Source organism: Eptesicus fuscus, chromosome 21 (genome assembly GCF_027574615.1).
Source record: "Eptesicus fuscus isolate TK198812 chromosome 21, DD_ASM_mEF_20220401, whole genome shotgun sequence".
NCBI classification, from domain to species: Eukaryota; Metazoa; Chordata; class Mammalia; order Chiroptera; family Vespertilionidae; genus Eptesicus; species Eptesicus fuscus.
Genome location: NC_072493.1, coordinates 42,820,508 through 42,847,816, shown reverse-complemented (window position 1 = coordinate 42,847,816; position 27,309 = coordinate 42,820,508). Strand labels below are relative to the sequence as shown.

The following is a 27,309-nucleotide window of genomic DNA, read 5'->3' as shown; positions in this document are numbered from 1 at the left end:
TCCAACCAGCCCAGGGAGATCCTGGCATTGAGGCTCAGCTCCTAGTCTCCAAACATTTAGGGCCACCAGCCTCAGCCCTTAGGGGACCCAGCCCAGCAGGGACCCAGGAGCCAGGGGATGCCCAGCTCCTCCCCTCAGCTGTGGGGGCAGCTGAGCCAGGGGTCAGGCTGTGGTGGGGAGGCCAAGAGGGGCGGGGTCAGCGGGGACTGGGAGGGGAGACAGCAGCGTGGGCGTGGGCGGCTGGAGGGAGGGAGAGACCAGCAGAGGGAAAGAAACTGGGAGAGGGAAGAAGAGAAAGTGAAAAGGAGAAGCAGGGAGAGAAGGAAACAGCAGGAGTGGAGGGCTAGAGAGAGAAAGAGGGAGGAAGAGGGAGAGATTGAATGTGAGGGGGGAGAGAGAGACTCGGCTAGACAGAGAGGGAGAGAACGAGACAGAGACTTAAGGAAGAGGCTCTGGGAGTCGGAGAGGAAAAGATTTAGACAGAAACAAAGATTGGGAGAGAAAGTGATATGGGTGTGTGTGTGTGTGAGGGAGGGAGGGAGACATGAGTAAGAGGGACTGGAAGGGACAGAGATTGGAGAGGGAGAGAGACAGGAGGTGAGGCCGGAGACAGAGACGGTCTGAAAGGAAGGGAGAGCGAGAGGAAGAGAGACCCTGAGACCCAAGGCGTGTGAGAGAGCAGAGCAGTGAGACCGGCAGCACCTGACGGGCAGGGGCCCACACCGTCCCCTCGCCCCCTGTCCTGGGGACCCAGAGCTGGTAAGTTCCCTGGTTGGGCTGAAAGGGGTGCACACGCCTGGTGCCCCAGGGCTTGGCAGGGATGGTTTGGGGTGCGTGTGGGAGGGGCGAGGGGGGCGCAGGAGACAGTAGCTGGAGGAAGCCGGAAAGAGGCAGGGAATGAGGGGTCCCTAAGCACAGAGAGGGTCAAATTCCTGACCATTGTGGGGGGCGGGGGGAGGCAAGAATAAAGGAGCCCCTATTCTCCGCCTTGGGCCACAGACAGCTGCCCCCTCCCCGCAGCTGCCAGTGCCGCCCACCTCTCTTGGCATCACTCTTGGTATGCGGGCCCAGGCCGGCCTCGCCCAGCCCCCCGGTCCCCAGACAACAGGCTCTTTCTCCGCAGCCTCCTCCGACCTGCGGGCCCCTGACCTCGGCTCTGTCCCCAGCGGGTCAGCTGCGGAGACGCGCACACAGCCCCTTTCTCCCTCGCCCCCAGCCCTCCATGGAGGAGGGCAGGCCTCGGAGCAGCCTCAGCCTGGCCAGCAGCGCCTCCACCATCTCCTCGCTCAGCAGCCTGAGCGCCAAGGTGGGAGCTTCCCGGTGGGGCCGGGGAGGGGGGCGGGGCTCGGGGCTGCCCCGTCCTCCCGGTTCCTAGCCCCGGGTGGAGGCCACCCCGGGGACTCCGGTTGGTAAGAGGAAAGATCCTTAGCAACGGGGTCTGCCAGACCTCGTTAGGGCCCGAACTGACCCCTAGCTGCAGCTAGGAATTCCGAGGCGCTTCCAGCCGTCCCCACCCCTTGCGTTTTCCTGATTCAGAGCCAGAGGCACCAGCCCATCGAGTCTGGCCGCTGAGATAGGCCACGCCCCCGCCACGAGCCACGCCCCCAGGCACTCGGATGCAGTGGCTACTCAGTGACGGCTGAACTCCCTGCCCAATCTCTAGCCATCCAATGCCCCCAGGTCTGAAATCCGACAAGGAAAGACCTTTCTCTGTCCATGAGGCCCCACGAGGCCCCCGATACCTGCACCCCACCTGGTGGCCCGGCCCACAGTTCAGTGACACTGGTTTCCTTGTCCTCCCGCCATTCCCCTCCCTCATTCCCACTTGCACAAGTTCCGAGTCCAGAGATTCCAACCTGACCTTGCTCGGCACCGTCCCTGCGGGCACCTGTGGGAACGTGGCGATGGATGCCTGAGACCCTGTGTGCACGGGCGAGGGGCTCTGCCTGTTGGGATGGAGTGATTCCGAGGCCCCTCTACCCCCGGACACGGTCGCTAAGGGATGTCTCTCCCGGGCACTGAGCGTCCTTTGATTCTGACCCATCGCCAGGGACTCAGCATGGAGGCCTCCTGACGATGGGGACTTCCCAGGCAATATTTCCAGTTCAGATCTCAAAGGCTGTCCCCCATCTCCGGCTCTGGTGGCCAAGGGCATCCTCTCCTTGGCCGCGGACCCTTCACCCTTCACTCCAAAATTCCTGCCCCACGGGCCAGCCTCTTCCCTGCCTCTGAGCACCTCTCTCCGCCTGTGAAAAGTGTCTCAGCTCTGCCCTGTGCACACCCACTCTGCCCTCAAACTCAGCTCCCTCCTGGGCCTGGTTTCTATGCACACCAGGTGACAGGGTCGCCCGCCTCCCACTGCACTGCTCCCCTCATCCCCCACGCCCTGTTCACTTGTCTCCTTCTCTCCTCAGAAGCCCCCCCGGGCGGTAAGCAAGGTGCATGCCTTCGGGAAGAGAGGCAATGCGCTCAGAAGGGACCCCAACCTCCCGGTGCACATCAGAGGCTGGCTGCATAAGCAGGTGGGGTGAGCGGGAGAAGGGGCAAGACGCTCCGAGTGGCTCCGAGTGATGCTAGAGGCTGTGTCCCCGGCTGCCTGCTCTTCCTCTCCTTCCAAGTCTGTGCATTTGCTTTGCTTTGTTTTGCTTTTGCTCTTACGTCTTCTCCCCTTATTCTGTCAGGGTTTCATCCATCCATTCCTTCATTCAATGACAACTTCTTCGACAAGACAGTGTGCCAAGCCCAGGGTCACATACCACGCAAATAGGCCGAGTATCCATAGTCCATTCAAGATGGGGATGGGGCAGGGGCGGTTAACAAATTAGTATACAAATAAATGGAAGGAGTGGAATAATATGTTGTATATAATCCTATATAATAAAAGGCTAATATGCAAATCGACCGAATGGCAGAATGCCCCGTCGCTATGACGCGCACTGACCACCAGGGGGCAGATGCTCAATGCAGGAGCTGCCCCTTGGTGGTCAGTGAGCTCCCACAGAGGGAGCACTGCTCAGCCAGAAGCCGGGCTTATGGCTGGTGAGTGCAGTGGTGGTGGCAGGAGACTTTCCCACCACCACGACAGTGCTAAGGATGTCCTACTGATGGCTTAGGCCCTCTCCCTGTGGGGATCGGGCCTAAACCATCAGTCAGACATCCCCCGAGTACTCCAGGACTGTGAGAGGGCACAGGCCTGACTGAAGGACCTCTCCCCCTGAGTGCACAGATTTTGTGCACTGGGCCTCTAGTATGTAAACAAAGTCAATGTGAAATCGATGGTTTCAGCTCATAGGAATTTCTGTGAAATGAGGGGCTGTGAGGAACTAACACGGGATGTTCTCTAAAGTGGCTGAGGGATGAAAGCTACCTTTGTCTGTTGGTCAGGGAAGGCGTCCCTGAGGGGATGACGTACATTTGAGCTGAGAACTGAAAGACAAGAAGGAGCCCCTCATGCTAAGATCTGGGGGGCAGAGGGAATCTGAAAGCAAAAGGCCCCGCAGCAGGCCAACGCTGGGTGTCTGGAGAGGCCAAGGGGACAGAGAGGCAGTGGTCCTCAAAGTGCGCCCCAGGCTAGCAGCACAGCAGCACCCGGGAACTTGCTAGACAGGTGAGCCGTCAAGCTCCATCCGAGGTCCACTGACTCTGAACCGCGGGGACTGGACCCAGGAATGGGGTTCTGACAAGGCCTCCTAAAGAGTCTTCTGCGCGCCCCAGTTTCAGATACCCCGGAAGCCAGCTAACCAGGGTAAGGAATTGGCGATTTATTCTAAGTGTGATGGTAAGCTCTGTTTTTGAGCAGGGGACTCACATGATCTACTTTATTTTGAGAGATCCTATTGCTTCTGTGGGCAGGGATTGAAGAGAAGGGGGCCCAGGTCGGCAGGGGAGTAGTGCTGGCAGAGAGGAGGGGGAGATGCAGGATGTGGGTGTAACTGACTCCATGCCACCTTCCTGGCTTCTCTGTGTCCCAGGCTCCAGAATAATCAGATATACCCAACCCCTGCCCACGAGTGGCTTGTATCTGTTCCAACTTTCCCGTAACTTCTCTATATTTTGTTAATCCTCACTGGAGGATATTTCCATTGACTTCTAGAGAGAGTGGAAGGGAGTGAGGGGGAGAGAGAGAGAAAAACATCGATGTGAGTGAGACACATGGAATGGTTGCCACCCTGACCTGAGGCTGGGGATTGAGCCTGCAACCGAGGTCCGTGCCCTTGACCAGAATCGAACACGAGACCCTTCAGTCTGCAGGCTCATGCTCTATCCACTGAGCCAAACCGGCTATGGCTCCCATCACTTCTCAACCCCCCAGTTGACAGATGAGAACACCTGAGGGTCCCCGTGGGAAAATGAGTGTGTAAGGGCGTAGTCTGAAAGTGGTGAAGCTGGGAGTCGAACTCAGGTCTGACTGTGTGCAGACTCTTACCTCCTCTCAACCTCCTGTCTTCCATCTGGATCTATTGCAGCTAACGTGTTTCTGTCCTCCCCTCTCTCTGAGTCTTCGTCCCCAAGTGTCCCTGTCTCCATCTCCTTTCCCCCCTCCCCTGTACTCATCCTCTCCTCCCTCTCCCTCTCCCCAGGACAGCTCGGGGCTCCGGCTCTGGAAGCGCCGCTGGTTCGTTCTCTCTGGCCATTGCCTCTTCTACTACAAGGGTCAGTCCTGCAGCCGGCATGGGGTGACGGACGCCCCTCCCACGCTCCCTTTCCTCTAGCCTCTGGGCCTTCCGATCTCTGTGTGACCCTTGACCTCGGACCCTCTTTTTGCAGACAGCCGCGAGGAGAGCGTCCTGGGCAGCGTTCTGCTCCCCAGCTACAGCGTCCGGCCAGATGGGCCAGGAGCCCCCCGCGGGCGGCGCTTCACCTTCACCGTGAGTCCCCCCATCCCCCTATGCACTAAGCACTAGGCGATGCGGGAGGCATCGGGGCACCCTTCATTGTAGATCAAAGATCTTGGCTAGGATGGATGCCACCCTCCTTTTTGGAGGGCCCGGGCGTCCGGGTCGCCAGCTTTGTCTTCCCGCAGGCGGAGCATCCGGGCATGAGGACCTACGTGCTGGCGGCGGACACGCTGGAGGACCTGCGGGGATGGGTGCGCGCGCTGGGCAGGGCCTCCCGCGCGGAGGGAGATGACTGGTGAGTTACAGGCCACGCACCTGACCCTGCTGCTCCAACCTGGGTGGTCTACTCATCCCCAGCTCCTCCCCTTGAGGCCCTCAACGCTCCCATCACTGTCTTCTAGCTAAAGAGACTCCGCCCTTCAGGCCCCAGCGTTGGAAGAAATGCAGCCTTTTTCTCTAAGCTCCGCCCACCACTTTGTCCAGGCCCCCTTATCAATATTCCACACTCTCTGATTGGCTCCCTCAGAAGTCTGCACCCAGAGGTTGCCCCCTACACATGTCAGGTTTTTTTTTTAAATAACACACAATATTTTGATCAAAATATATTGATTTCAGAGAGAGGAAGGGAAAGGGAGAGGAGATAGAAACATCAATGATGAGAGAGAGTCATTGATCAGCTGCCTCCTGCACGCCCTCTACTGGGGATTGATCCCACAACCCGGGCATGTGCCTTGACCAGAATTGAACCTCAACCTCCCGCGTCATAGGTCAATGCTCAACCACTGAGCCACCCCGGCCGGGCCACAATGTCAGATTTTTTTATTTATTTGTTTATTTTTAAATCTTTATTGTTGAAAGTATTACACGTCTCCTTTTCCCCTCATTAACCCCGTCCAGTCTGCCCCGCCCCTGCCCCCACCCCGCCCCTGGCCTTCATCACCCTACTGTCTGTGTCCATGGGTCATGCATATATGCTTACAAGGTCTTTGGTTGATCACCTCCCACCCACCCTCCCTCCCCCGCCTTCCCTCTGAGATTCCGCACTCTGTTCCATGCTTCCATGGCTCTGGATCCAATCCGTTCATCAGTTTATTTTGTCAATTAGATTCCACGTGAGTGAGATCATGTGATACTTGTCTTTCTCGGCAATGTCAGATTTTAAAAATATATATATCTTATTGACTTTTTACAGAGAGGAAGGGAGAGGATAGAGAGTTAGAAACATCAATCAGCTGCCTCTTGCACAGCCCCTACTGGAGATGTGCCCGCAACCAAGGTACATGCCCTTGACCGGAATCGAACCTTGGACCTTTCAGTCCGCAGGCTGACGCTCTATCCACTGAACCAAACCGGTCAGGGCTCAGTTTTTTTTTTTTTGTTTTTTTTTAAAGGCTTCAGACTGTCTCTCTCCGGATCTGGCCGAGTCTTCAGGCTGGAGATTCATAGGCTGGGGCATTGGGCTCAGGGGCTTGAATGGACTTTGTGGCCCTCTACAAGTCTTGCACACTTGGGCCTTAGTTTCCCCATCTGCAAAATGGAGACAACGATTTATAGGGCACTACCTCCCCCTTTTCTTTCTGCGTAGGTCCCTGTGCCTTTGTGCATTGAGAATCAGGGCTGTTATGAGGTGCAAAGGAGTGTTGTCTTTTTCTGTGCTTACTCGCTAGTGGGCGGCCCAGGTCCCCCGCACGTCCCCGGCCTGGGGAGGGCCCCGGCGGCCCCGGCGGTCCTCCGGAGGTGACCAAGGGGGACGAGGGGCCCAGCTTAGAATCGCCGCCAGTGGCCCGGCTTTCCAGAGAGCGTGGCCGCCCCGGGCCGCTCACTCCCACTTCCACAGCCGACCTCCAATCTGGACCCGGGATTCGGAGGACGAGGAGCCCCGAGTGAGTGGGACGGGGGGAGTCTGGGAGGAGAAAGTTCTATTGAGCTTCAGGGGGGAAAAGCTGGGTTGGGGGCGTGGCCTAGGAGAAGGGCGGGGACTGCGGCTGGTTGGGGGCGTGGCTTAGCGCTTTCATTCTGGACTCTGACTTGCTGGGGTTCTTGTGGGCTGAGAGCCTGTGGGGGAAAAGCCTTGAGGAGATGCCAAAAAGGGAGAACTTATTCAGGATCTGGCCAAGAGGAGGGCTCTGCTCTTGGAGGGACAGTGAGACACAGCAAAGGGAGACACGTCTTTGAGGCTGACTTGGTGGGGGGTGGGGCGAGGGGCTCCAGTTGAGCCAGCTCCCCGATTCTCTCCTCCCCACAGCCTGTTCACACCCCTCTCTCGCCCGCCCTCCCCGCTGAGCCTCCCCCGGCCCCGGTCTGCCCCTGCACGCAGGCTCCCTCCCTCCTCAGCTGACACCGCGCTCCCCGCCAGACCCCACACCCCTCTGAGTCGCATCGACGTGCGCCCTCCCTCGGAATGGGGCCCCCAGCGCCAGGCCCTGTCCCGGCCTCCCACTCCCCGCCGAGGACCCTCCTCCGAGGCTGGGGGAGGGAGGCCCCCCAGGAGTCCCCAGCACTGGAATCCGGAGGCCAGGACACAGGTGAGGAGAGAGGGGTTGGGGCTGTAGTTCCAGGCAGGTCTCGGGCCGGGACACCTTCAGCATTTTGGGGATTGTAGTCCAGCGTGCTCTCCGCCAAGACAAGGACCTGGGAAGGGGTGTGGGTTGCAGCTGCCTCGTGTCTCCAGTTCCTCTTTCCAAGTTGGTCGCCTGCTATTTTCTCTGAGCATGATGGGACGGTAGCCCAGAATATCCGCAGCTAACCACAGAGTGAGAGTGAGGGCAGATGGCAACTCCCATCCGCCCCGGGCTGTTTGGCCAGGCTGGTCTCTTTATTACCATCCTGCCTGTCCCTACAGTGACACAGGGGCCGGCCGGAGGGCTGGTAGTTGAGGCAGTTTGGGGGCCCAGTTTTGAACCTCAAAGAGCCTCCTATGGCACTTCAGTTCTGGGCACAGCCACTTAAAAATATATATATTTATTGATTTCAGAGAGGAAGGGAGAGGGAGAGGGAGATAGAAACATCAATGATGAGAGAGAATCATTGATCAGCTGCCTCCTGCACACCCCCTACTGGGGATGGAGCCTGCAACCCGGGCATGTGCCCTTGACCGGAATCGAACCTGGGACCCTTCAGTCTGCAGGCCGGCGCTCTATCCACTGAACCACACCAGCTAGGGCTGGGCACACCCACTTCAATATATGTTGCTAAGACACACCAATTTCTAAACATCTCTTTTTCAATATTCCTCCCAGGCCCCCTCTGGCTCCTCCACTTATATCCAGCTTCCCCCAAGATCTCCTGGGACTCGGGCTTCCATGGTTTTATTGGTAAATATCCCGGGGCACCTCGGAACTGCCAGAGCCCCCCCGCCCCTGTTTTCCTGGCTAAGCTGACCTCATCTGGACTAGTGCCTAGACCAGGTCGGATGTTTCAAGGTCTTAGGCAGGGACTTCAATTACGTTCCTCAGGCTGCTGCAAACTGGCCAGCATATATATAGATTCTCTCTCCATTCTGTCATATCATCTTCTAGATCTTTTACTTGAGTTTTAAAGTTTTTCCATAGAGATCTTATGTGTTCTTAGTTAAGATAACTCCTAAATACCTGACAGTTTTTATAGCTATTTGAATGGCATCATCTTTTTTTAAAATATATTTTTAATTGATTTTTTACAGAGAGGAAGGGAGAGGGATAGAGAGTTAGAAACATCAATGAGAGAGAAATAGTGATCAGCTGCCTCCTGCACACCCCCTACTGGGGATGTGCCCGCAACCAAGGTACATGCCCTTGACCGGAATCGAACCTGGGACCCTTTAGTCCACAGGCCAACGCTCTATCCACTGAGCCAAACTGGTTAGGGCTGGCATCATCTTTTAAATTATGTTTTCTAGTTATTGATGGTGTAGAGATATGCTATTTTAAAAAATTTGTTGATTGGTGTTTTGTTTTGTTTTTGAGAGAGATCAATTTGTTGTTCTACTCACTCATTCCATTCATTGGTTGATTCTTGTATGTGTCCTGACCGGGGATCAAGCCCCCAACCTTGGGATGATGCTCTAACCAATTGAACTACCTGGCCAGGGCTAGAGATATGCTATTAATGTTTATAGCTTCACCTTGCCTGTGACATCCTTGCTGAATTCTATTTGTTCTAATCTTTGATTCTGTTGGTTGGCTTTTCTGGGTAGATGAGCATATCACCTGTAAATTATGGTTTTATTCTCCCCTTCCTCTTCTTTTCTTTTTTTAAGATTTTAAAATTGATTTTTAGAGAGAAAGGAAAGGAGAGAGAAAGAGAAAAAAAGCATCCATGATGAGAGAGAATCATTGATTGGCTGCCTCCTGCACGCCCCTCACCGGGAATCGAACCAGCAACCTGGGCATGTGCCCTGACCAAGAATCAAACTGGCAGCTATATATAGGCCTGGTGCAGGACGAGCCTGCGCCCTCTCGCAGCCTGGGACCCCTCGGGGGATGTAGGAGAGCCGGTTTCGGTCTGATCCCCACAGGCCAGGCTGAGGGGACCCCACTGGTGCACGTGGGAGGGCTCCAGGGCCTGTCTGACTCGACTTGCCCAGTCCGGATCAGCCGGACCCCAGCAGCAAGCTAACCTGCTGGCCGGGGGAGGGATGGGGCACAGGAGGTTGACCACCGGGCCCTGGGAAAACGGCCACGTCCACCACCACCCACCCTGACTCCCTGTCCCAGCCCAGGGCCCAGCCCCGATTGGGCAATGGGAGTCTGCAGGCTGCGGGGAGGAACCGTGGGAGGTTGGCAGGTGGGGGGAGGTTGGCTGTGGAAGCACACTGACCACCAGAGGGCAGCTCCTGCATTGAGCATCTGCTGCCTGGTGGTCAGTGTGTGTCATAGAGACCAGTCCTTCCGGTCATCCCATTCGTTCTGGTTGCTTAGGCTTTTATATATATAGATTATATAAGAAAGCTATATATATGTATACATATATACATTTCAGAGAGGAAGGGAGAGGGAGAGAGAGGTAGACACCTCAAAGATAAGAGAAAATCATTGATCGGCTGCCTCCTGCACGCCCCACACTGGGGATCAAGCCTGCAACCTGGGCATGTGCCCTGACCGGGAATTGAATCATGACCTCCTGGTTCATAGGTTGATGCTCAACCACTGAGCCACCCTGGCTGGGCTGTTTTCTTTGTCTTACAGCATCGGCTAGGATCCCTAATACGGTGTTAAACGGTAACAGTGGTAGTGGGCATCCCTGGCTTATTCTCCGCAGTAAAGGAAATGTCTGAATTTCCCCATGAGTTATAAGATTAGTTAGAGCTATTTGTTAACAGAGCACATGAAGGAGGGGGGTGTCTGTCAGTACAAACGGAGGGAGGCTCAGCACTGAGCCCTGACTGCCCCGGTGACCCCGGCTTTTCTCCTTTTCCTCAGCCGGGCCCTCCCCTGGACTCATCCTTCCACCAAAGCCTGGAGACAGATGTAAGTTCTCCCGGATCCAACCCCTGCTGAGTCCCAGAGTTGGGGAGAGAATATTCTAGGTGTGTGTGTGCGCGGGGAGGGGGGGGGCAGGGGTAAGAGCCAGATCTGGTCCGGTTCTCCTTTTTCAGACTCTGTTGACCAAGCTGTGTGGGCAGGACCGGCTCCTGAAGAGGCTGCAGGAGGAGATAGACCAGAGACAGGAGGAGAAGGTGGGGCTCTGGGATGGGAAGAGACACCCAGCCCCTCCCCCGCCCTTAGCCCGCCCCGATCCTCAGCCTGACGAGGATGAGGGAGGACACTTTTTCTCTCTCCCTGGGGCTGGGTGTGACTTCAGAAGGTTAATCTTTATATATATATTTTTTATTGAATTTAGAGAGAGGGAAGGAGAGGGAGAGATAGAAATGCCAATGATGAAAGAGAATCATTGATCGGCTGCCTCCTGCACGCCCCCTACTGGGGATGGAGCCCACAACCTGGGCATGTACCCTTGACCAGGAATTGAACTGTGACCTCCTGGTTCATGGGTTGATGCTCAACCACTGAGCCACACTGGCCGGGCGAAGGTCATCTTTTCCCCTCTCGGTGCAGGAGCAGCTAGAAGCAGCCCTGGAGTTGACCAGGCAGCAGCTGGGCCAAGCAGCCAGGGAGGCTGCGGCTCCCCCGAGGGCCTGGGGGCGCCAGCGCCTCCTGCAGGACAGACTGGTCAGTGTGAGGGCCACTCTTTGTCACTTGACTCAGGTGAGCATCTGGGAAGGGACATACCCTCCCGGGGGGGGGGGGGGGGCCCAGGACTCAACAGGTTGTTCCCGAAGGGGACCTAGTTCTTGGGAATTGGCCCCTCCACACATTTTAATCCCGCGCTCTTGTCTGTCCCAGCGGGTGAGCAGCCAGAACTTAATGTAGTGGTTTAAGAGGGTGGTTTGATATGGATTCCTGGCTTTGAATCTCAGCTCCCACTCACGGTAGCTGTGTGAGCTTAGAAAAGTTACTTAACCCCTCTGGGCCTTAGATCCCATAAGATGCATCCTCTGTAAACTCGAGATGGAAAATACAGTATTTATGTCATAGGGTCATTGTGAAGATTTCATACATATATGGACTAGCAAATGAATGAATGAATAGTTAACACGTAGGTACCTGGCATCTGATACGCAGTATTTAAGTGTTAGCTATGAATATTATTATCTGTAAAATGGAAACATTAATAGTACCCATAGCACAGAATTAAGTGAGTGCCAAGAACAGTGCCTAATTAAGTGCCTAATAAATACTAGCTGCTGTAATTGTTATTATTGGCATTGGTGAGGAGGCTTCTGCTGTCCAGGAGTGCAGAGGGGTGTGGTCTTGACTAGCCCGAGAACTCACCAGATGTGCCCCAGGGCAGCTCAGAGGGGAGGGCTCAGAGAAAGCTGTGATTTCTCTACACTAGCAGCTCTTTGGAATGCCAGGTTCCTTAGACTCTGGGGTTCCCGGTAGTTGGAGCACAAAGGCCTTTGGGAATTGTAGTCCACGTACTCCCTCAGGACACCAGGGAGCAGGGACCAGGCTTGCCTTCTTCCTCCTCCTCTGGGAAAACTGGGAGTAGGAAAGATCTGGTGGGCGGGCATGCTAACCCTGTGTCTCCCCTTTCTGGGACCGGAGGAGCGAGAGCGGGTTTGGGACACGTACAGCGGCCTGGAGCAGGAGCTGGGCACCTTGAGAGAGACCCTGGAGTACCTGCTGCACCTTGGGTCCCCCCAGGTACATCCCTGTCCCAAGCCCCCAAGCCCCGCCCTCCACTCCAGGTCCACCTGGAAACCCTTTGGCATTTAAGCCCCTCCCACAGATTTGAAGTACTTCTCACAAGCTCCTCCCCTTCCCTTATTTCCTTCCTTTTCTTCTTTTTTTTTTTTTTCAATCCTCACCCGAGGATATATCTATTGATTTTAGAGAGAGGAGAGAGAAACATCAATGTGTGAGAGAAACATTGATCAGTTACCTCTCTTACGTGCCCCAACCAGGAATCGAACCCCCAACCTAGGTATGTGCCCTGACCGGAAATCGAACCCACTGCCGTTAGGTGTAGAGGATGATGCTCCAACCAGCTGAGCCACACCAGCCAGGGCTATTTCCTTTCCTTTTAAATCCCTTATTATAGTTAACACCAAGCTCTTCACTTTAAGACCTACCTTCAGTCCCTAACCGGTGTGGCTCAGTGGATAGAGCGTCGGCCTGCAGACTGAAGGGTCCCAGGTTCGATCCCGGTCAAGGGCATGTACCTTGGTTTCAGGCACATCCCCAGTGGGGGGTATGCAGGAGGCAGCTGATCGATGTTTCCAACTCTCTATCCTTCTCCCTTCCTCTCTGTAAAAAATCAATAAAATACATTTCTTTTTAGAAAAAGACCTACCTTCGGGTTCAGAACTACTCTCCCTCTGGTTTTAAATCTCTCCTCTTATTTTGAAGCCCTACTCTCTGCGTCAAAACTCCACTGGCCAACCTGTCCCCATCCTGCAAGTTCATCCTGACTTTTGCTGTTAAATGCATCCTCTGAATTTCCAGTCCTAAATCCAACCCCTTAGTTCGAGGCCCACTTCTGAAGGATAAGCCCTGTTGCTTAGCCTCAGAGCCACCTCTTCATTCCAGGCCCAGCAATCGAGTTTCAAAATCATTTATCTTTTTAAATACTCACCTGACGATACCTTTTTATTGATTTTTAGAGAGAGGGGGAGGGAGTGGAGAGAGAGAGAGAGAGAAACATCAATTTGAGAGAGAAACATCATTTGGTTGCCAGGGGATTGAATTGGTCACCCAGGCATGTGCCTTGACTAGGAATTGAACCTGTGACCCTTCAGTGCATGGGACAATGTTCCCACCAACTGAGCCACATTGGCCAGGGCCAAAATCATGTATCTTTTTAATTTAAATTTTTTAAAAATTGATTTCAGAGAGGAAAGGAGAGGGAAAGAGAGATAGAAACATCAATGATGAGAGAGAATCATTTATCAGCTGCCTCCTGCAAGCCCCACATCGGGGATCAATATGGCGGGCATATGCCCAGACCTGGAATCAAACCGTGACCTCCTGGTTCATAGGTCGATGCTCAACCACTGAGCCACGCCGGCTGGGGCCCAAATCATATATCTTTAGTTAAAATCATTGACTTCTAGTATTACATGCGTACTTAACATCCACCATTTAACACTAACCCCCCCTAGTGGTGTTAAATATTACTTACCACCAGCAATATAGGAAGAGTGTAAGAAATACATCACAACCAAATTGGCTTTGCTATGGGAATGCAAGGTTAGTTTTAACACTTGAAATCCATTCATGATAAAAGCTCTCAGCAAAGCAGAAATAGAAGGGAAGTTCCTTAATCTGATAAAAGGTATTTATCACCAATCTACAGCAAACATTGCAGTGGTCAGTGACATATGGAAAACTTTCCTCCTTATATCTGGAATAAGACAAGGGTGTCTGCTATCACCAGGTCTAGTCAACATTGTACCAGAGGTTTTAGACAGACCAAGTACGAGAAGTAAGCAGTTAGGTATCAGGACAAGAAAGGAAGAAGTAAAGCTATTTTTATTTGCAGATGACATGATTGTGTATATATGTAGAATATCCAAATCATGTCCATCTCTGGCCAGTTTGGCTCAGTGGATAAAGCACCGGCCTGCAGGCTGAAGGGTCCCAGGTTCGATTCTGGTCAAGGGCACGTGCCTCAGTTGCAGGTTTCTCCCCGGCTGTGCCCTGGTCAGGGTGCGTTCAGGAGGCAACCAATGGATGTGTTTCTCTCACATCGATATTTCTGTCCTTCCCTCTCTCCTCCACCGTCTCTAAAAATCAATGGAAAAATATCCTTGGGTGAGGATAAACAAATAAATAAATAAATAAATGCATTCTGAAAACAAAAAACAAACAAACAAAAAACACAAAATAATTTCCAGAGACACTATTCGAATAAGCATATTTAGCAAGGTCACCGAATGCAAGGTTAATATCAATTGTCCTCATGTTTGCCAGTGCCAAACAATTAGAAAGTAAATAAACAGCAGTTTGTTTTTTAAAAAAATATATATATATATTTTAAAAATATATTTTATTGATTTTTCACAGAGAGGAAGGGAGAGGGATAGAGAACTAGAAACATCGATGAGAGAGAGACATCGACCAGCTGCCTCCTGCACACCCCCCACTGGGTGATGTGCCCGCAACCAATGTACATGCCCTTGACCGGAATCGAACCTGGGACCCTCCAGTCCGCAGGCCGACGCTCTATCCACTGAGCCAAACCGGTTTCGGCTAAAAATATATTTTTATTGATTTCTGAGAGGAAGGGAAAGGGAGAGAGAGGTAGAAACACCAATGAGAGAAAATCATTGATCGGCTGCCTCCTGCACGCCCCCTACTGGGGATCGAGCTCGCAACCTGGGCCTGTGCCCTTGACTAGAATCGAACCTGGGCCCTAACTGGTTTGGCTCAATGGATAGAGCGTCGGCCTGTGGACTGAAGGGTCTCAGGTTTGATTCTGGTCAAGGGCATGTACCTTGGTTGCGGGCACATCCCCAGTACAGGGTGTGCAGGAGGCAGGTGATCGGTGTTTCTAACTATCTCTCTCCCTCCCTCTCTGTAAAAAATCAATAAAATATGTTAAAAAACAAAAACAAAAACAAGCAAGACTCTAGGGCATGGAACTTGCCTATTGAAAACTTAAAAAAAAAAGAAGAATCGAACCTGGGGTCCTTCAGTCTGCAGGCCTACGCTCTATCCACTGAGCCAAACCGGCTAGGGCTAAACAGCAGTTTTTATGATTAATATAAGCCAATTAAATATCTAGGAAGAAATCACACGAAAGATTTGCAAGACACCTACTTTAAAAGCCACAGGACATCATTGAGAGAAGATAAAGACCTATATAAGTGGGGAGACATACCAAGTTCATGGATAGGAATGTTACACTAATGCAAAGATGTAGTCTCCCCACGTGAATTTCCCCAATGGGGATCAGCAACCCCAATGCAAATCCAGAAGGTTTTTGTATGGAGATGGACAAACTGACCCTAAGTTGCATTTGGAAGTACAAATGCCTTTTGTGTTTGGAAAGCTACTGTTAATAACACAGGGTAATGCTGACACAAGGTTAGACAAACAGACCAAAGAAATTGAATAGGGCATTCAGAAGCAGACTCACGTACATGTATATGGCCCCCTATTTATGACAGAGGTAACACTGCAGAGCAGTGTAAAAAAGACAGTTTGTGATAAATGGTGGTGAGGTGACGGGATGTCCATATGGAAATGGATAGCCACAAATACAGCCGTGATATGTGCACATAGTGCATTTATTTATTTTATATATATAATTCTTTCATATATATTTTATTGATTTCAGAGAGGAAGGGAGAGGGAGAGAGAGAAAAACATCAATGATGAAAGAGAATCATTTATTGCCTCCTACATGCCCTCTACTGGGAATATAGCCCCCAACCTAGGCATGTGCCCTTGACCAGAATTGAACCCAGGACCCTTCAGTCCACAGGCCAATGCTCTATCCACTGAGCAAAACCAGCTCGGGCCATAGTCCATGTATGAATCCATAAATACAGCCCAGCTGGTTTCAGATCCTGCCTGTGGCCTATCAGCTTTAACCCTCTTGCATTTTCCCACCGTTGAGAACCACATTCCTTTCCTCCCCCCCAGGACAGAACGTCTGCTCAGCAGCAGCTGTGGATGATGGAAGACACCCTGGCAGGTCTGGGGGGGCCCCAGAAACCACCCCAAAGCACTGAGCCTGATTCTCCATCTCCTGCACTCCAAGGCGAGGAGTCTTCAGAGAGAGAGGTGAGGTTTACACACCTCTCTTCCCATTCCCAGCTTCCTGTCCCATCTGCCCCTGGCCAAACTCATCACCCACTCACCTCTTTCCCTCTCCTTTGCCCGACTAACCAACCTCAGACAAGTATCCTAAGCCGTGGAAGCCTTAGTTTCCTTGTTACATGTGAGCATAAGCCAGCGGGGTGCTGGACCCAGCTCATCCCCACCCCACAAGGGCCAACTGCGGGCATCACTTCCCAACTCCACATTCAATGATGTCCTGTTGAAATGGACCATAGTGGGAATATTTACACCACGGTAACTGGCAAACATACAAACCAGGGCTGTTTTCTCCCAGAGAGGCATTGCTTAAACACTTACCAGACACTTCTTCTTTTTTTAATATATATTTTATTGATTTTTTTTACAGAGAGGAAGGTAGAGGGATAGAGAGTTAGAAACATCAATCAGCTGCCTCCTGCACACCCCCTACTGGGGATGTACCTGCAACCAAGGTACATGCCCTTGACCGGAATCGAACCTGGGACCTTTCAGTCCGCAGGCCAATGCTGTATCCACTGAGCCAAACCAGTTAGGGCAGATTTACCAGACACTTCTGATCATAACCCCCACCCTGAAGAGCTCTGTAAGAAGGAGAAAGGAGCCCTAACCAGTTTGGCTCAGTGGATAGAGCATCGGCCTTCGGACTCAAGGGTCCTAGGTTCGATTCTGGTCAAGGGCATATACCTTGGTTGCAGGTACATCCCCAGTAGGGTGTGTGCAGGAGGCAGCTGATGGATGTACCTTGGTTGCGGGCACATACCGAGTAGGGAGTGTGCAGGAGGCAGCTGATCAATGTTTCTCTCTCATCTATGTTTCTAACTCTCTATCCCTCTTCCTTCCTCTCTGTAAACAATAAAATATATTTATTTATATTATTTAAAAAGAAGAAGAAGGAGAAAGGATGACTGGGAAGTGCCTGACACAGAGTCGGCCCTCAGGGAGCAGGAGCCACTATTGTCACATCTGGGTTAGAGCCGCTGCTTGCCGTGACCTTCAGAGCATGTATGGAGGAGCCCTAGGTTCAGATCCCAGCTCTGCTTTCTTATTTTTTTATTTTATTCATAATTTGGTATTCTTTTTAAAAATATATTTCTACCGATTTCAGAGAGGAAGGGAGAGGGAGAAAGAGATAGAAAGATCAACGATGAGAGAATCACTGATCGGTTGCCTCCTGTACGCCCCCCACTGAGGATCAAGCCCGCAACCCGGGCCTGTGCCCTTGACTGGAATCGAACCCAGAACCCTTCAGTCTGCAGGCTGATGCTCTATTCACTGAGCCAAACCGGCCAGGGCTCTGCTTTCTTGGTGACCTCAGTCATTGACCGCCTTCTCTGAGCTTCAGTAGAATAAGAATAGGTGTCTCATAGATTTACTGAGGGGAACTAATAAAACAGGAAAAGTGCTTAGCACCATGCCAGATGCATAATCATCATAACACCCCCCCACACACACTTACAATGCCCTGCCCTGTGCCAGGCACTGTTCTAAGGGCCTTACATGAGGTTTCAATCCTCATATAAGAAGTTGAAATGTGGCCCAGAGGGGTCAGGTAACTTGCCCAAAACCACACAGCTAATGAACGGCAGAGCTGAGGTTGGTCATCTGGCTGCTGGTTTTCGACCTTAATCCTATGGTGCTGCGTCCCAGTTGCTAGGTGCTTAGTAAGTGGTAATAATAACGATGATGATAATCATGATTCCTCTTCCCCAACCCCTCCAGAGTCTGCCTGAATCCTTGGAACTGAGCTCACCCCGGTCCCCAGAGGCCGACTGGGGGCGGCCCCCCGGGGGGCACAGAGGCCCTGCCAGCCCTCGCTCAGGTGAGCATCCGGGCCCGGCGGGACAGGCATGGCACCTCCTGCCCTCACCACGTCCCATCCTGCCCTTCCAGGTGTCGGATCTCCCAGGATCTCCCAGGCTTCGAGCCCCGAGGGTCGCTGCCCTCCCTCCCCGCAGCCAGGCACCAAGGTAGGCGGTCTATGTGGCCCCCTCGGGCCCTTCTCGTAACCCTTCCGTCTGAGCAGCACGGATCACCCACTCTTGGGGGAAAGGCTGGGAGAGGGGGCTCTAAGGCCACAGCCCAGACCAGAGAGAACGTGATTTAAGAACATTGGGATTAAATTTTGTCCCTGCCACCTCTAAGCTGTGTGACTTTGGGCCAGTTACTAAACCTCTCTCTGCCTCCATTTTCTCATCTGCAAAATGAGTGCCTACCACCTAGAGCTGTTGTGAGGATTCAAACTAGATGAATGCCCAGAAAGGGTTGGAAATAGTGCCTGGATATAGTAAGTACTTCATTCACTTACTCATTCATTCATTCATTCATTCATTCATTCATTCATTCATTCATTTTCGACCTTCGAGGCATATTCATTCATTTATCTATTCATTGACTCAATAAATATTGATTCAATATCCTCGTCTCTGTCCGATAAGGTAAGCCAGTAGCCACATGTGGCTGTTTAAATTTAAATGAAATAAAATTAAAAATTCACTCACTCTCAGCACACTGCCATTGCTCAGGAGCAGATAAAACACTTCCATCATTAAAGGAAGTGCTAATGCACAGAGGTGTTTAGGCACTGAAGTCGCAGATGTGAACAAAATGAGAAAAAAATTTTTTTCCCTTATGAATCTGGTGTTCTAGTGGATGTCAGAGGCAGATCATAAACAACCAATTTAGTGTAGTCCTGGCTGGTGTGGCTCTATGGTTAGAGTGCTCGCCCACACACCGAAGGGTTTCGGGTTTGATTCCCGGTCAAGGGCACATACAAAGGTTGCAGGTTCGATCCCCGGTTCTGGTCTGGGCATGTTTGAGAGGCAACCAATTGATGTCTCTCTCTCTCTCTCTCCCCTCCCTCCTTTCTCTCTCTCTAAAAAAAAATTGGGGAAAAAGTGCAAAATTTTGCATATTCTAGACCGGTAATATGGTACATAGACTGTGTATTATATAAAATCTCCAACGATGTCTGGCGCAGCATCCTTAACCAAACACATTAACATTTCTTCAATAAAATGTATGAATATTCATATTAAATGGGATAAAAGCTATAAATAACATCTATAAATAAAAAAGCTATAAATAACAATATTCATATTAAATGGAATAAAAGCTATAAATGTCAAGTTTTTAAAAATAGCAATAATCTACTAAATGAACAAGTCAGAGTAGAATAAAATAGAAATATTAGGCACTTTTTATTTCTTTTTTAAAATATTTTTATTGATTTCAGAGAAAGGAAGGGAGTGGGAGAGAGAGAAACATCCTATATACAGGCAGTCCTTGGGTTACCTCAGACCTGACTTACATTGATTCGTGGTTACGTCGCCATCTCCCATTTACAGTATTAATTAAAAAAAAGTTCCGTCATTTCGACGTATGTACATATGTGCTTTATGTTTTTTATTATTTATTTACCACAAGTAAAGGTCAGGGATTGTTATCTTTCTTTTAAATTGTTTTACTGTTTCACTTCATCACTGCTGTGTATGTGCTCCACGTGAGTGACGTAGGTGCTTATGTAGGTGGGTTCTGACTTACGGCACGTATGTCGTGCGCGTAGGAACGGATCTCTGATGTAACTGGAGGACTGCCTGTAATAAAAGGGTAATATGCAAATTGACCCTAAGGGAGTGGGGGGACAACTGGTCTCTAAGACACGCACTGACCACCAGGGGGCAGATGCTCAACGCAGGAGCTGCCCCCTGGTGGTCAGGGTGCTTCCACAGGGGGAGCGCCACTCAGCCAGCTCAGTGGCGGTGGCAGGAGCCTCTCCCACCTCCCAGCAGTGCTAAGGATGTCCGACAAACAGCTTAGGCTTATCCCCTCGGGAAGAGGGCCTAAGCTGTTAGTTGGACATCCCCCGAGGGTTCCCGGGCTGCCAGAGGGCACAGGCTGGGCTGAGGGACCCCTCCCCTGCATGAATTTTTGTGCACTGGGCCTCTAGTTAATAAGAATCATTGATGGGCTGCCTCATCCACGCCCCCTACTGGGGGTTGAGCACACAACCTGGGCATGTGCCCTGACCAGGAATTGAACCATGACCTCCTGATTCATAGGTTGATGCTCAACTACTGAGCCACGCTGGCCGGGCTTGGCAGGACAATTCTGACGCCCACTAAGACATCGGCAGATGACCGATCCAAACAGGGTGTCACGAAGGCCAGGGAGCTGCCGCCTGTCCTTTCCCCCCTAAGCTCTGAGGTGTGGCCACTGCAGGAAAAAACCCCAACTCCCTTATTTGCCATCTCTCTCCTCCCGGAGGCCCTCCAGCGCCGGCCCTGTGGAAAGTGCTGGGGGCCAGCCACGAATCAGACCTGATGCTCCAGGCTGATGGAGGGGAGGCACGAATGCGATCTTCATACAAGTCTGACAGCAACAAGCCATTTCATAGGGGGACTGGCAGCATTAGGAAGCCTTTTTTAAAAAATATATATTTTATTGATTTTTTTACAGAGAGGAAGGGAGAGGGAGAGGGAGTTAGAAACATCGATGAGAGAGAAACATCGATCAGCTGCCTCCTGCACACCCCCCACTGGGGATGTGCCCGCAACCGAGGTACATGCCCTTGACCGGAATCGAACCTGGGACCCTTGAGTCCGCAGGCCGACGCTCTATCCACTGAGCCAAACCGGTTAGGGCAGGAAGCCTTCTTTTAAAAAAATATATTTTTTATTGATTTCAGAGAGGAAGGGAGAGGGAGAAAGAGATAGAAACATCGATGATGAGAGAGCCCCCTACTGGGGACCGAGCCCACAACCTAGGCCTGCGCCCTTGACCTGAATTGAACTTAGGACCTTTCATTCCGCAGGCTGACGCTCTATCCACTGAGCCAAGCCAGCGAGGGCTAGGAAGCCTTTTAAAGGATAGGTAAACTGAGTCCGGGTGAATGAGAAAAGGCTTGGCCATGGAGGGAAGTCCAACAGAGGGAACAGCACGGAGGTGATGGTGATGCAGAAACAATGCTGAATGCATTACTTCGCTTAAGCAAGGCAGACCTGGAGAGTTTAGGGACTGGTCGCCCTTAAGCTGGGGAGGCTTTGTGCCTGTTGCTGATTGGCTGCTTTTCAGAAACGCGGGGCGGGCACTGATTGGCGCGGTTGGGGTGATGACCCGATCCAGCAGATTGGAGAGCACGTCTGGTGCTTCCTCGTTGTCGAGGATACAAAGCAGTCGTCTTTCCTAGGAAGGGCGTGGTGTGTGGAATGGACGTGGATCGTTGGGGCTGCTTCGGGAATTCCTTCTTCCCCGCCCAGCCGCGCAGTTCCGCGCCTGCCCAGGCTGGGTAGGCATTTCAGAGATGGCCACCAGGTGGCAGTAGCACGCACGAGCTTTGTTGACCACGTTTGGACAGGTTTGTCCTGGGAGAAGCCAGGACCTGAGACCCCGAGGTTATTGTGGGAGCCCGTGCCCAAGGGGAGGGGGCGGGGAGGTCTGAGAAGGGGGTTCAGGGGCAGGGAGACAGCACTCAGCGCACAGCGGGCGTCTCTGGGAGACTCCTTAGGCCAGTGGTCGGCAAACCGCGGCTTGCGAGCCACATGCGGCTCTTTGGCCCCTTGAGTGTTCTAATGCCACTTCTTCAAAATAGACTCACCCAGGCCGTGGTATTTTGTGGAAGAGCCACACTCAAGGGGCCAAGGAGCCGCATGTGGCTCGCGAGCCGCGGTTTGCCGACCACTGCCTTAGGCGGCAGCGGCTTGGGGTATATTTTCTTTCTCTCTCTCCCCCTTTTTCTCTCTCTCTCCCTCTTTCTTCCTTCCTCCCTCCCTTCTTTCCTCCCTTCCTTCCTTCCTTCCTTCCTTCCTTCCTTCCTTCCTTCCTTCCTTCCTTCCTTCCTTCCTTCTTTCCTTTCTTCTCTCTCTTTATTTTTTTCTCTTTCTTCTAATGTATATTGATTGGCCAGATTATTATTATGATCTCTGAATGCATAGTAATCTGGCCACTCAGTGTGTGTGTGTGTGTGTATTAGAGGCCCGGTGCATGAATTCGTGCATGGGTGGGGTCCAGCCAGCCTGGCCAGGGGGAGGGAACATGGGTGGTTGGCCGACCTGCCTGCTGGTCCACCTCCTGGTCGAGGGGACAATTTGCATATTAGCCTTTTATTATATAGGACATACACTGAGTGGCCAGATTATTATGCGTTCAGAGATCATAATAATCTGGGCACTCAGTGTATATATAGCCCAGCTAGCATGGCTCAGTGGTTGAGCATCAACCTATGAACCAGGAGGTCACAGTTCAAATCCCAGTCATGGTTCATGCCCAGGTTGTAGGCTCGATCCCCAGTGGGATGCGTGCAGGAGGCAGCCAAACAATGATTCTCATCATTGATGTTTCTATCTCTCTCTCCCTTTCTACCTAAAAATAAATATACACACATTAAAAAATAAAAATATAATTCAATTAAAAATGAAAATATATATATTAGAGAGCGAGGAAGAGAGAGAAACATTGATGTGAGAGCACAACATCGATCGGCTGCCTTCTGCACTCCCCCTACCAGGCCTCAAGGCCCCAAGGAAATCCGGGCAGGTGCCCTGACCAGGAATAGAACTGGCAACCTTTTGGTGCACGGGATGGCGCCCAACCAACTGAGCCACACTGGCCAGGGCCGCTTGGAGTCTTTTATAGCTGCAGGTTCGCCTTACCTCTGGCTAGCAGATGCTGGGTACAGCTTCGTGGAGTCTTCAAAACAGGCAGGCTTTAACCGGCTAAAAATATCTGCCTGTTTGGACTGCTATATTTGAAACAGGTGAATGTGTCAAAGTTTGGATTTGGGCCCGGCAGGCTCCGGGGCCGGTGGTCTGGCCGCTGTGAAGAAATGGACGGCACAGGGCCATATGCGGGGGGACTGTGTGCGGCAGGTGGGCGTGCGACTCAGGATTGGCCAAATCGGAGCAAAACAGGGACTGGCCCCACCGTGAGCAACAGATGGATCCAGGCTGTTCCTAGATTTTAGAATTTTCTCGTTGCAGCTGCAGCGCGGAGTTCTCTTCCCTTTGTTTTTTTGTTTTGTTTTTTGTGTTTTTTCCCTTAAACAGCACAGTTCTGCAGGCTAGAAGCCCGGAAGCAGGGTGCCCTCTGGGCCATGCTCTCTGGCTGGGGAGGGATCGCTCCAGGTCCCCTCCTTGGCTTGTGGCTCTCTCCCTGGTGCATGTCTGTGTCCACCCTGCCCCCTTTCCTGCAGGATCACATGCTCTCAGCTGGCACATCCCAGCCCCTCTCTGAGTCCCATCTCCATCCCCTTCCGTTCTTTCTGCTGTGATCACGTGCTGGACCCGCCCGCCACATGCCTGATCGCTCAGCAAACGGCTGTGTGGCCACACCCTGGGCTTTCTGTCCAGAACACGCTTTCTCCTTTTCGCAACGTGACTAGGCTGGGAATCGCCCCAGCCTTCAAGCTCCGGTTTCCTTTTGCTGAACAATTTCTTTTCTTTTTTTAATAAATATATTTCTTTATTGATTTCAGAGAGGAAGGGAGAGGGAGAGAGAGAGAGCGAAACATCAGTGATGAGAGAGAATCATTGCTCGGCTGCCTCCAGTACATCCCCCACTGGGGATCGAGCCCACAACCCAGGCATGTGCCCTTGGCCGGAATCGAACCTGGGACCCCTCAGTCCGCAGGCCGACGCTCTATCCGCTGAGCCAAACCAGCTAGGGCTCGCTGAACAATTTCTTTGGCGTTTTATCGCTGTCTGCTTGCATTTTACGTCCTGAAGGCTGAAGTTCACCATCAAGGTGTCCGCAGGGCCGAGGTCCCTCTGAGGGCGCTGGGGAAGGATCGGCTCCGAGCTGGTTCCTCGGCTTGTGGCCGCCCAGCTCCAGCTGGCACGTGGCATTCTCTCTGTGTGCGTCTTCCCTCTGGTTCTGAGGGCAGGACAGAGCTCGTCAGTCCTCTCTGAGGCCGACCTGAGCGGATCTCTGAGCTAACCAATCCCATGCCTCCTGTTGTTTTCAAAGCCCATTCAGAGGTTTTTGTTTGACTGTGTGAGTGTGAGTGTGTGTGTGTGTGTGTGTGTGTGTGTGTGTGCGCTGAGGCAGAGGTGGGTGCGGACCAGGCCTCATGGCCTCAAAGGCCTGGGCCCCGAGAGTGCTGTGCTTGGGGATCCTGGGGGGGCCTGGGCAGTGGAGGGACAGCCTCAGCTCCGGGTGTAGAAAGAGCCCTCTGAGATCTGGTGGTGAACTTACTGGAAAGGGCAAAGCTGGAGGCTAAGAGGTTCAGGGAAGAGACGAAACGGAAGCCCAGGTTGGGGTCCTGAGGCGTTTCTCGTCCCCCAGGCCCCCTTGGCCCCCCAGGCCCCCCAGGCCCGGCCCCGGATGAGTGCTCAGGAGCAGCTGGAAAGGATCCGTAGAAACCAGGAGTGCGGACGGCCTCTCCCTCGCCCCGCTTCTCCGCGGCTCCTCACTCTGGGGAGGACCCTGTCCCCAGCCCGATGCCAGCCCGACGTGGAACAAAGGGTGAGGGGAGCAGAGAGGGCGGTGGGGTGGCGGGGGTCCTCTGCTCCGAGGGTGAGCCTCACTTTCCCTCTCTGGAAAATGGGGATGCTCCCTACCTTCCTACCCAGAACCAGGTTTCCCAGTTCAACCCAGCTTGTACCTGTGCCCAAGGCAGCGATCCAGCCCCGTCTCAGTGGGGGACGGAGGTGGGGCAGGTACAACATCCCCAGCTCACAGAAAGAAAGAAAGAAAGAAAGAAAGAAAGAAAGAAAGAAGAAAGAAAGAGAGAGAGAGAGAGAGAGAGAGAGAGAGGAAGGAAGGAAGGAAGGAAGGAAGGAAGGAAGGAAGGAAGGAAGGAAGGAAGGGGTCGATTTTATTCATTCTATTGCAGTGAGGAGCTCCAGACCTGATCAGAGCGGCTCGCCAGGATGGTTCCATCTTACTGTTTGAGGGAGGAATTAGACAAGTCGTAGGTGGGGTGATTTTATGGGTAGGATTGCTTTTGTCCATCAGGGGGCGTCTCAGTCCGACGAACCCAAACGTGTGTCTCTGTCTAGCCAGTTTTGGGGGGACGGACAGTGCAGCCAGTCGGTATGAGGTGAAGAGGGAAGCTGGAGGGCCTGTTCTGGCTTTGTCACGCTAAGCAAGGTGCGGGCCTCTGCGTCTCCGTGAAGTCGACGGCGAAGCAGGCTCTCGACGTGTAAAGCTAATCACTGCCCGTGTCTTGAGACCATTTCATCCCCTCTCTGAGCCTCCTTCATTTCACCCTCACAATGAGAAAGGGGGGCTCCAGGTGAGGAGGACTATGCCCGCTTCCTTTGCAGCCTGGCCTGGGACACGCAGGAGCCCAGAAATGGCTCAGAAGCTCCGGGTCCTGGAGCAGGTAAGGAGCTGGGGTGCCCACGAGTAGCGGGCGAACCGATTTCCCCAGGGGCGGCGAGTAGCATTGTTATGTATGTCTCCTGAGTTCTGAAGTGCAGATGGCAGCCTTTTAGAACTATTTTAAAAATATGTGTTTTATTGATTTTCCACAGGGAGGAAGGGAGAGGGATAGAGAGTTAGAAACATCAATGAGAGAAACATCCATCAGCTGCCCCCTGCACATCCCCCGCTGGGGATGTGCCCGCAACCAAGGTACATGCCCCCTTGACCGGAATCGAACCTGGGACCCTTCAGTCCGCAGGCCGACGCTCCATCCACTGAGCCAAACCAGCCAGGGCTATTACTATTTTTTAAATTTTTAAATTAATGAGGGAGAGAGAAACATCTATTGGTTGCTGTACACGCTCTGACTGGGGATCGAGCCTGTAGCCTGGGTATGTGCCCTGACCTAGAATCGAACCCGCCAACCTGTCGGTCTGCGGGATGACGCTCCAACCCACTGAACCACCCGACCAGGATGATCGCAGAACCTTCGAGAGTTTCTGGGGCATCAGAAAGCCCTAGATCCCCAGTGAGAACAGCAGTCCCTCAAACTGCAATCCTGGGTGGATATCACCTCCGCCGCACCATCTGGAAATGGGGTGACATTGACCGGTGACTGGAGGGGAAATTCCATAGAGCACACGAGCTTTTGATGCCGGCCTGGCCAGGTTTAAAGTCCTTGGAGACACGGGCTAAGGACTACAACTCCCAGAAGGACACGTGGGGGCAATCACTGTCCTGCTAACTGCACGTCTCCCCCCAATCTTTTTTCTAGCTCGAGGAACACCACCCCTTATATTCCGATGTCCGAAGGTCACCGGGAGCGAGTTCTCAGCCTCTCTCAAGCTCTGGCCACTGAGGCCTCGCAGTGGCACCGCGTGATGACAGGTGGGGAGGGGCTGGGGACCTCGGGCTCCGGGTTTTAGGGTTTTAGGGACGAGGCAGCCTGAGGCCTGGAATCCTAGCTCCTGGTGGGGAGGGGCCCGAGGATTCCTGGAAATCCTTTGTCCTGATGAGGAAAGAGCTGGACAGGGTTTGGGAGTTCCAGATCCCAGGCAGCAGGGGGTGGGGCCCAGGATTCCTGGGTCTGAGACAAGAAAAGCTGGGGGTCCGGAGTCTCGGGCCCCACATGTTGCCGTTCTCATCCCTCCCTCGTCCTCTCCAGGCGGGAATTTGGACTCCGGAGGAGAACCTCTTCCCCCGGTGCCGCCGCCTCCGTCAAACCCCAAGCCCGCGCTGACCTCGCCCCCACGGTCTCCTCCGGTGGCCAATTCCCGCTCCCCCGGGTTCTCGCGCCGGGGCAGCGGGCGTGGCGCCGGCCCCGCCTCCTGGGCGCCCACGTGGGATTCGGGGGCGGCCCCTCCCGCCCTGACCCAGGACGAGGGGGCGTGGCCTCTGCGCGTCACTCTGCTGCAGTCCAGCTTCTGACCCCGGGCGGCAGCCAATAGGATCACGAGGGCGTGGCCTTGAGCCCCGCCCCCCGCCGGAGACCTGGAGCCACCCTGGGCACCGGGGCGCGGTCTGGTCCTCCCCGGTGGCAGGCGAGGGAGGGGTCTCTGTGGGTTTTCCCAGCACTTGTCCAAATCCGGATTAAAACTGTTTGAACTGTTAGTTAATAGCTTTCTTTCTCTCTGGGGTTGGGACCCTGGGGACTCTGAAGGGCAGAGCTGGAGGCTGGAATCCTGGGTCCCCGGGGAGCAAGGGGCAGGGACCTGGGACTGATAGGGCTGCGGGAGGAGGGAACGGGGGTCTGGGTGACTGGGTTTGAGGGCCGAGGGGGCTGGGGCCGAACTTCCAGGCAG

General features: G+C 53.0%; 1 protein-coding gene across 3 annotated transcripts; it reads left to right on the top strand.

The window, feature by feature from the left end:
* The first annotated feature begins 283 nt into the window (after positions 1–283).
* Positions 284–27,118, top strand: PLEKHA4 (pleckstrin homology domain containing A4). Of its 3 annotated transcripts, none has more exons than XM_054711002.1 (20): positions 284–759; positions 1,124–1,306; positions 2,415–2,522; positions 4,581–4,653; positions 4,768–4,868; positions 5,024–5,133; positions 6,506–6,721; positions 7,156–7,363; positions 8,078–8,152; positions 10,238–10,285; positions 10,414–10,494; positions 10,874–11,023; positions 11,927–12,025; positions 15,971–16,111; positions 17,867–17,966; positions 18,038–18,114; positions 24,425–24,604; positions 25,408–25,466; positions 26,283–26,395; positions 26,673–27,118. In XM_054711002.1, the coding sequence occupies exons 2-20, from the start codon at positions 1,223–1,225 to the stop codon at positions 26,933–26,935; spliced, it is 2,286 nt and encodes a 761-aa protein (XP_054566977.1). In that variant the 5' UTR covers positions 284–759; positions 1,124–1,222; the 3' UTR covers positions 26,936–27,118. The 3 variants fall into 3 exon arrangements, with proteins under 3 accessions (XP_054566977.1, XP_054566976.1, XP_054566978.1); XM_054711001.1 differs by having other exon boundaries at positions 7,084–7,363; XM_054711003.1 differs by lacking the exon at positions 8,078–8,152 and having other exon boundaries at positions 7,084–7,363.
* Positions 27,119–27,309: the final 191 nt, after the last annotated feature.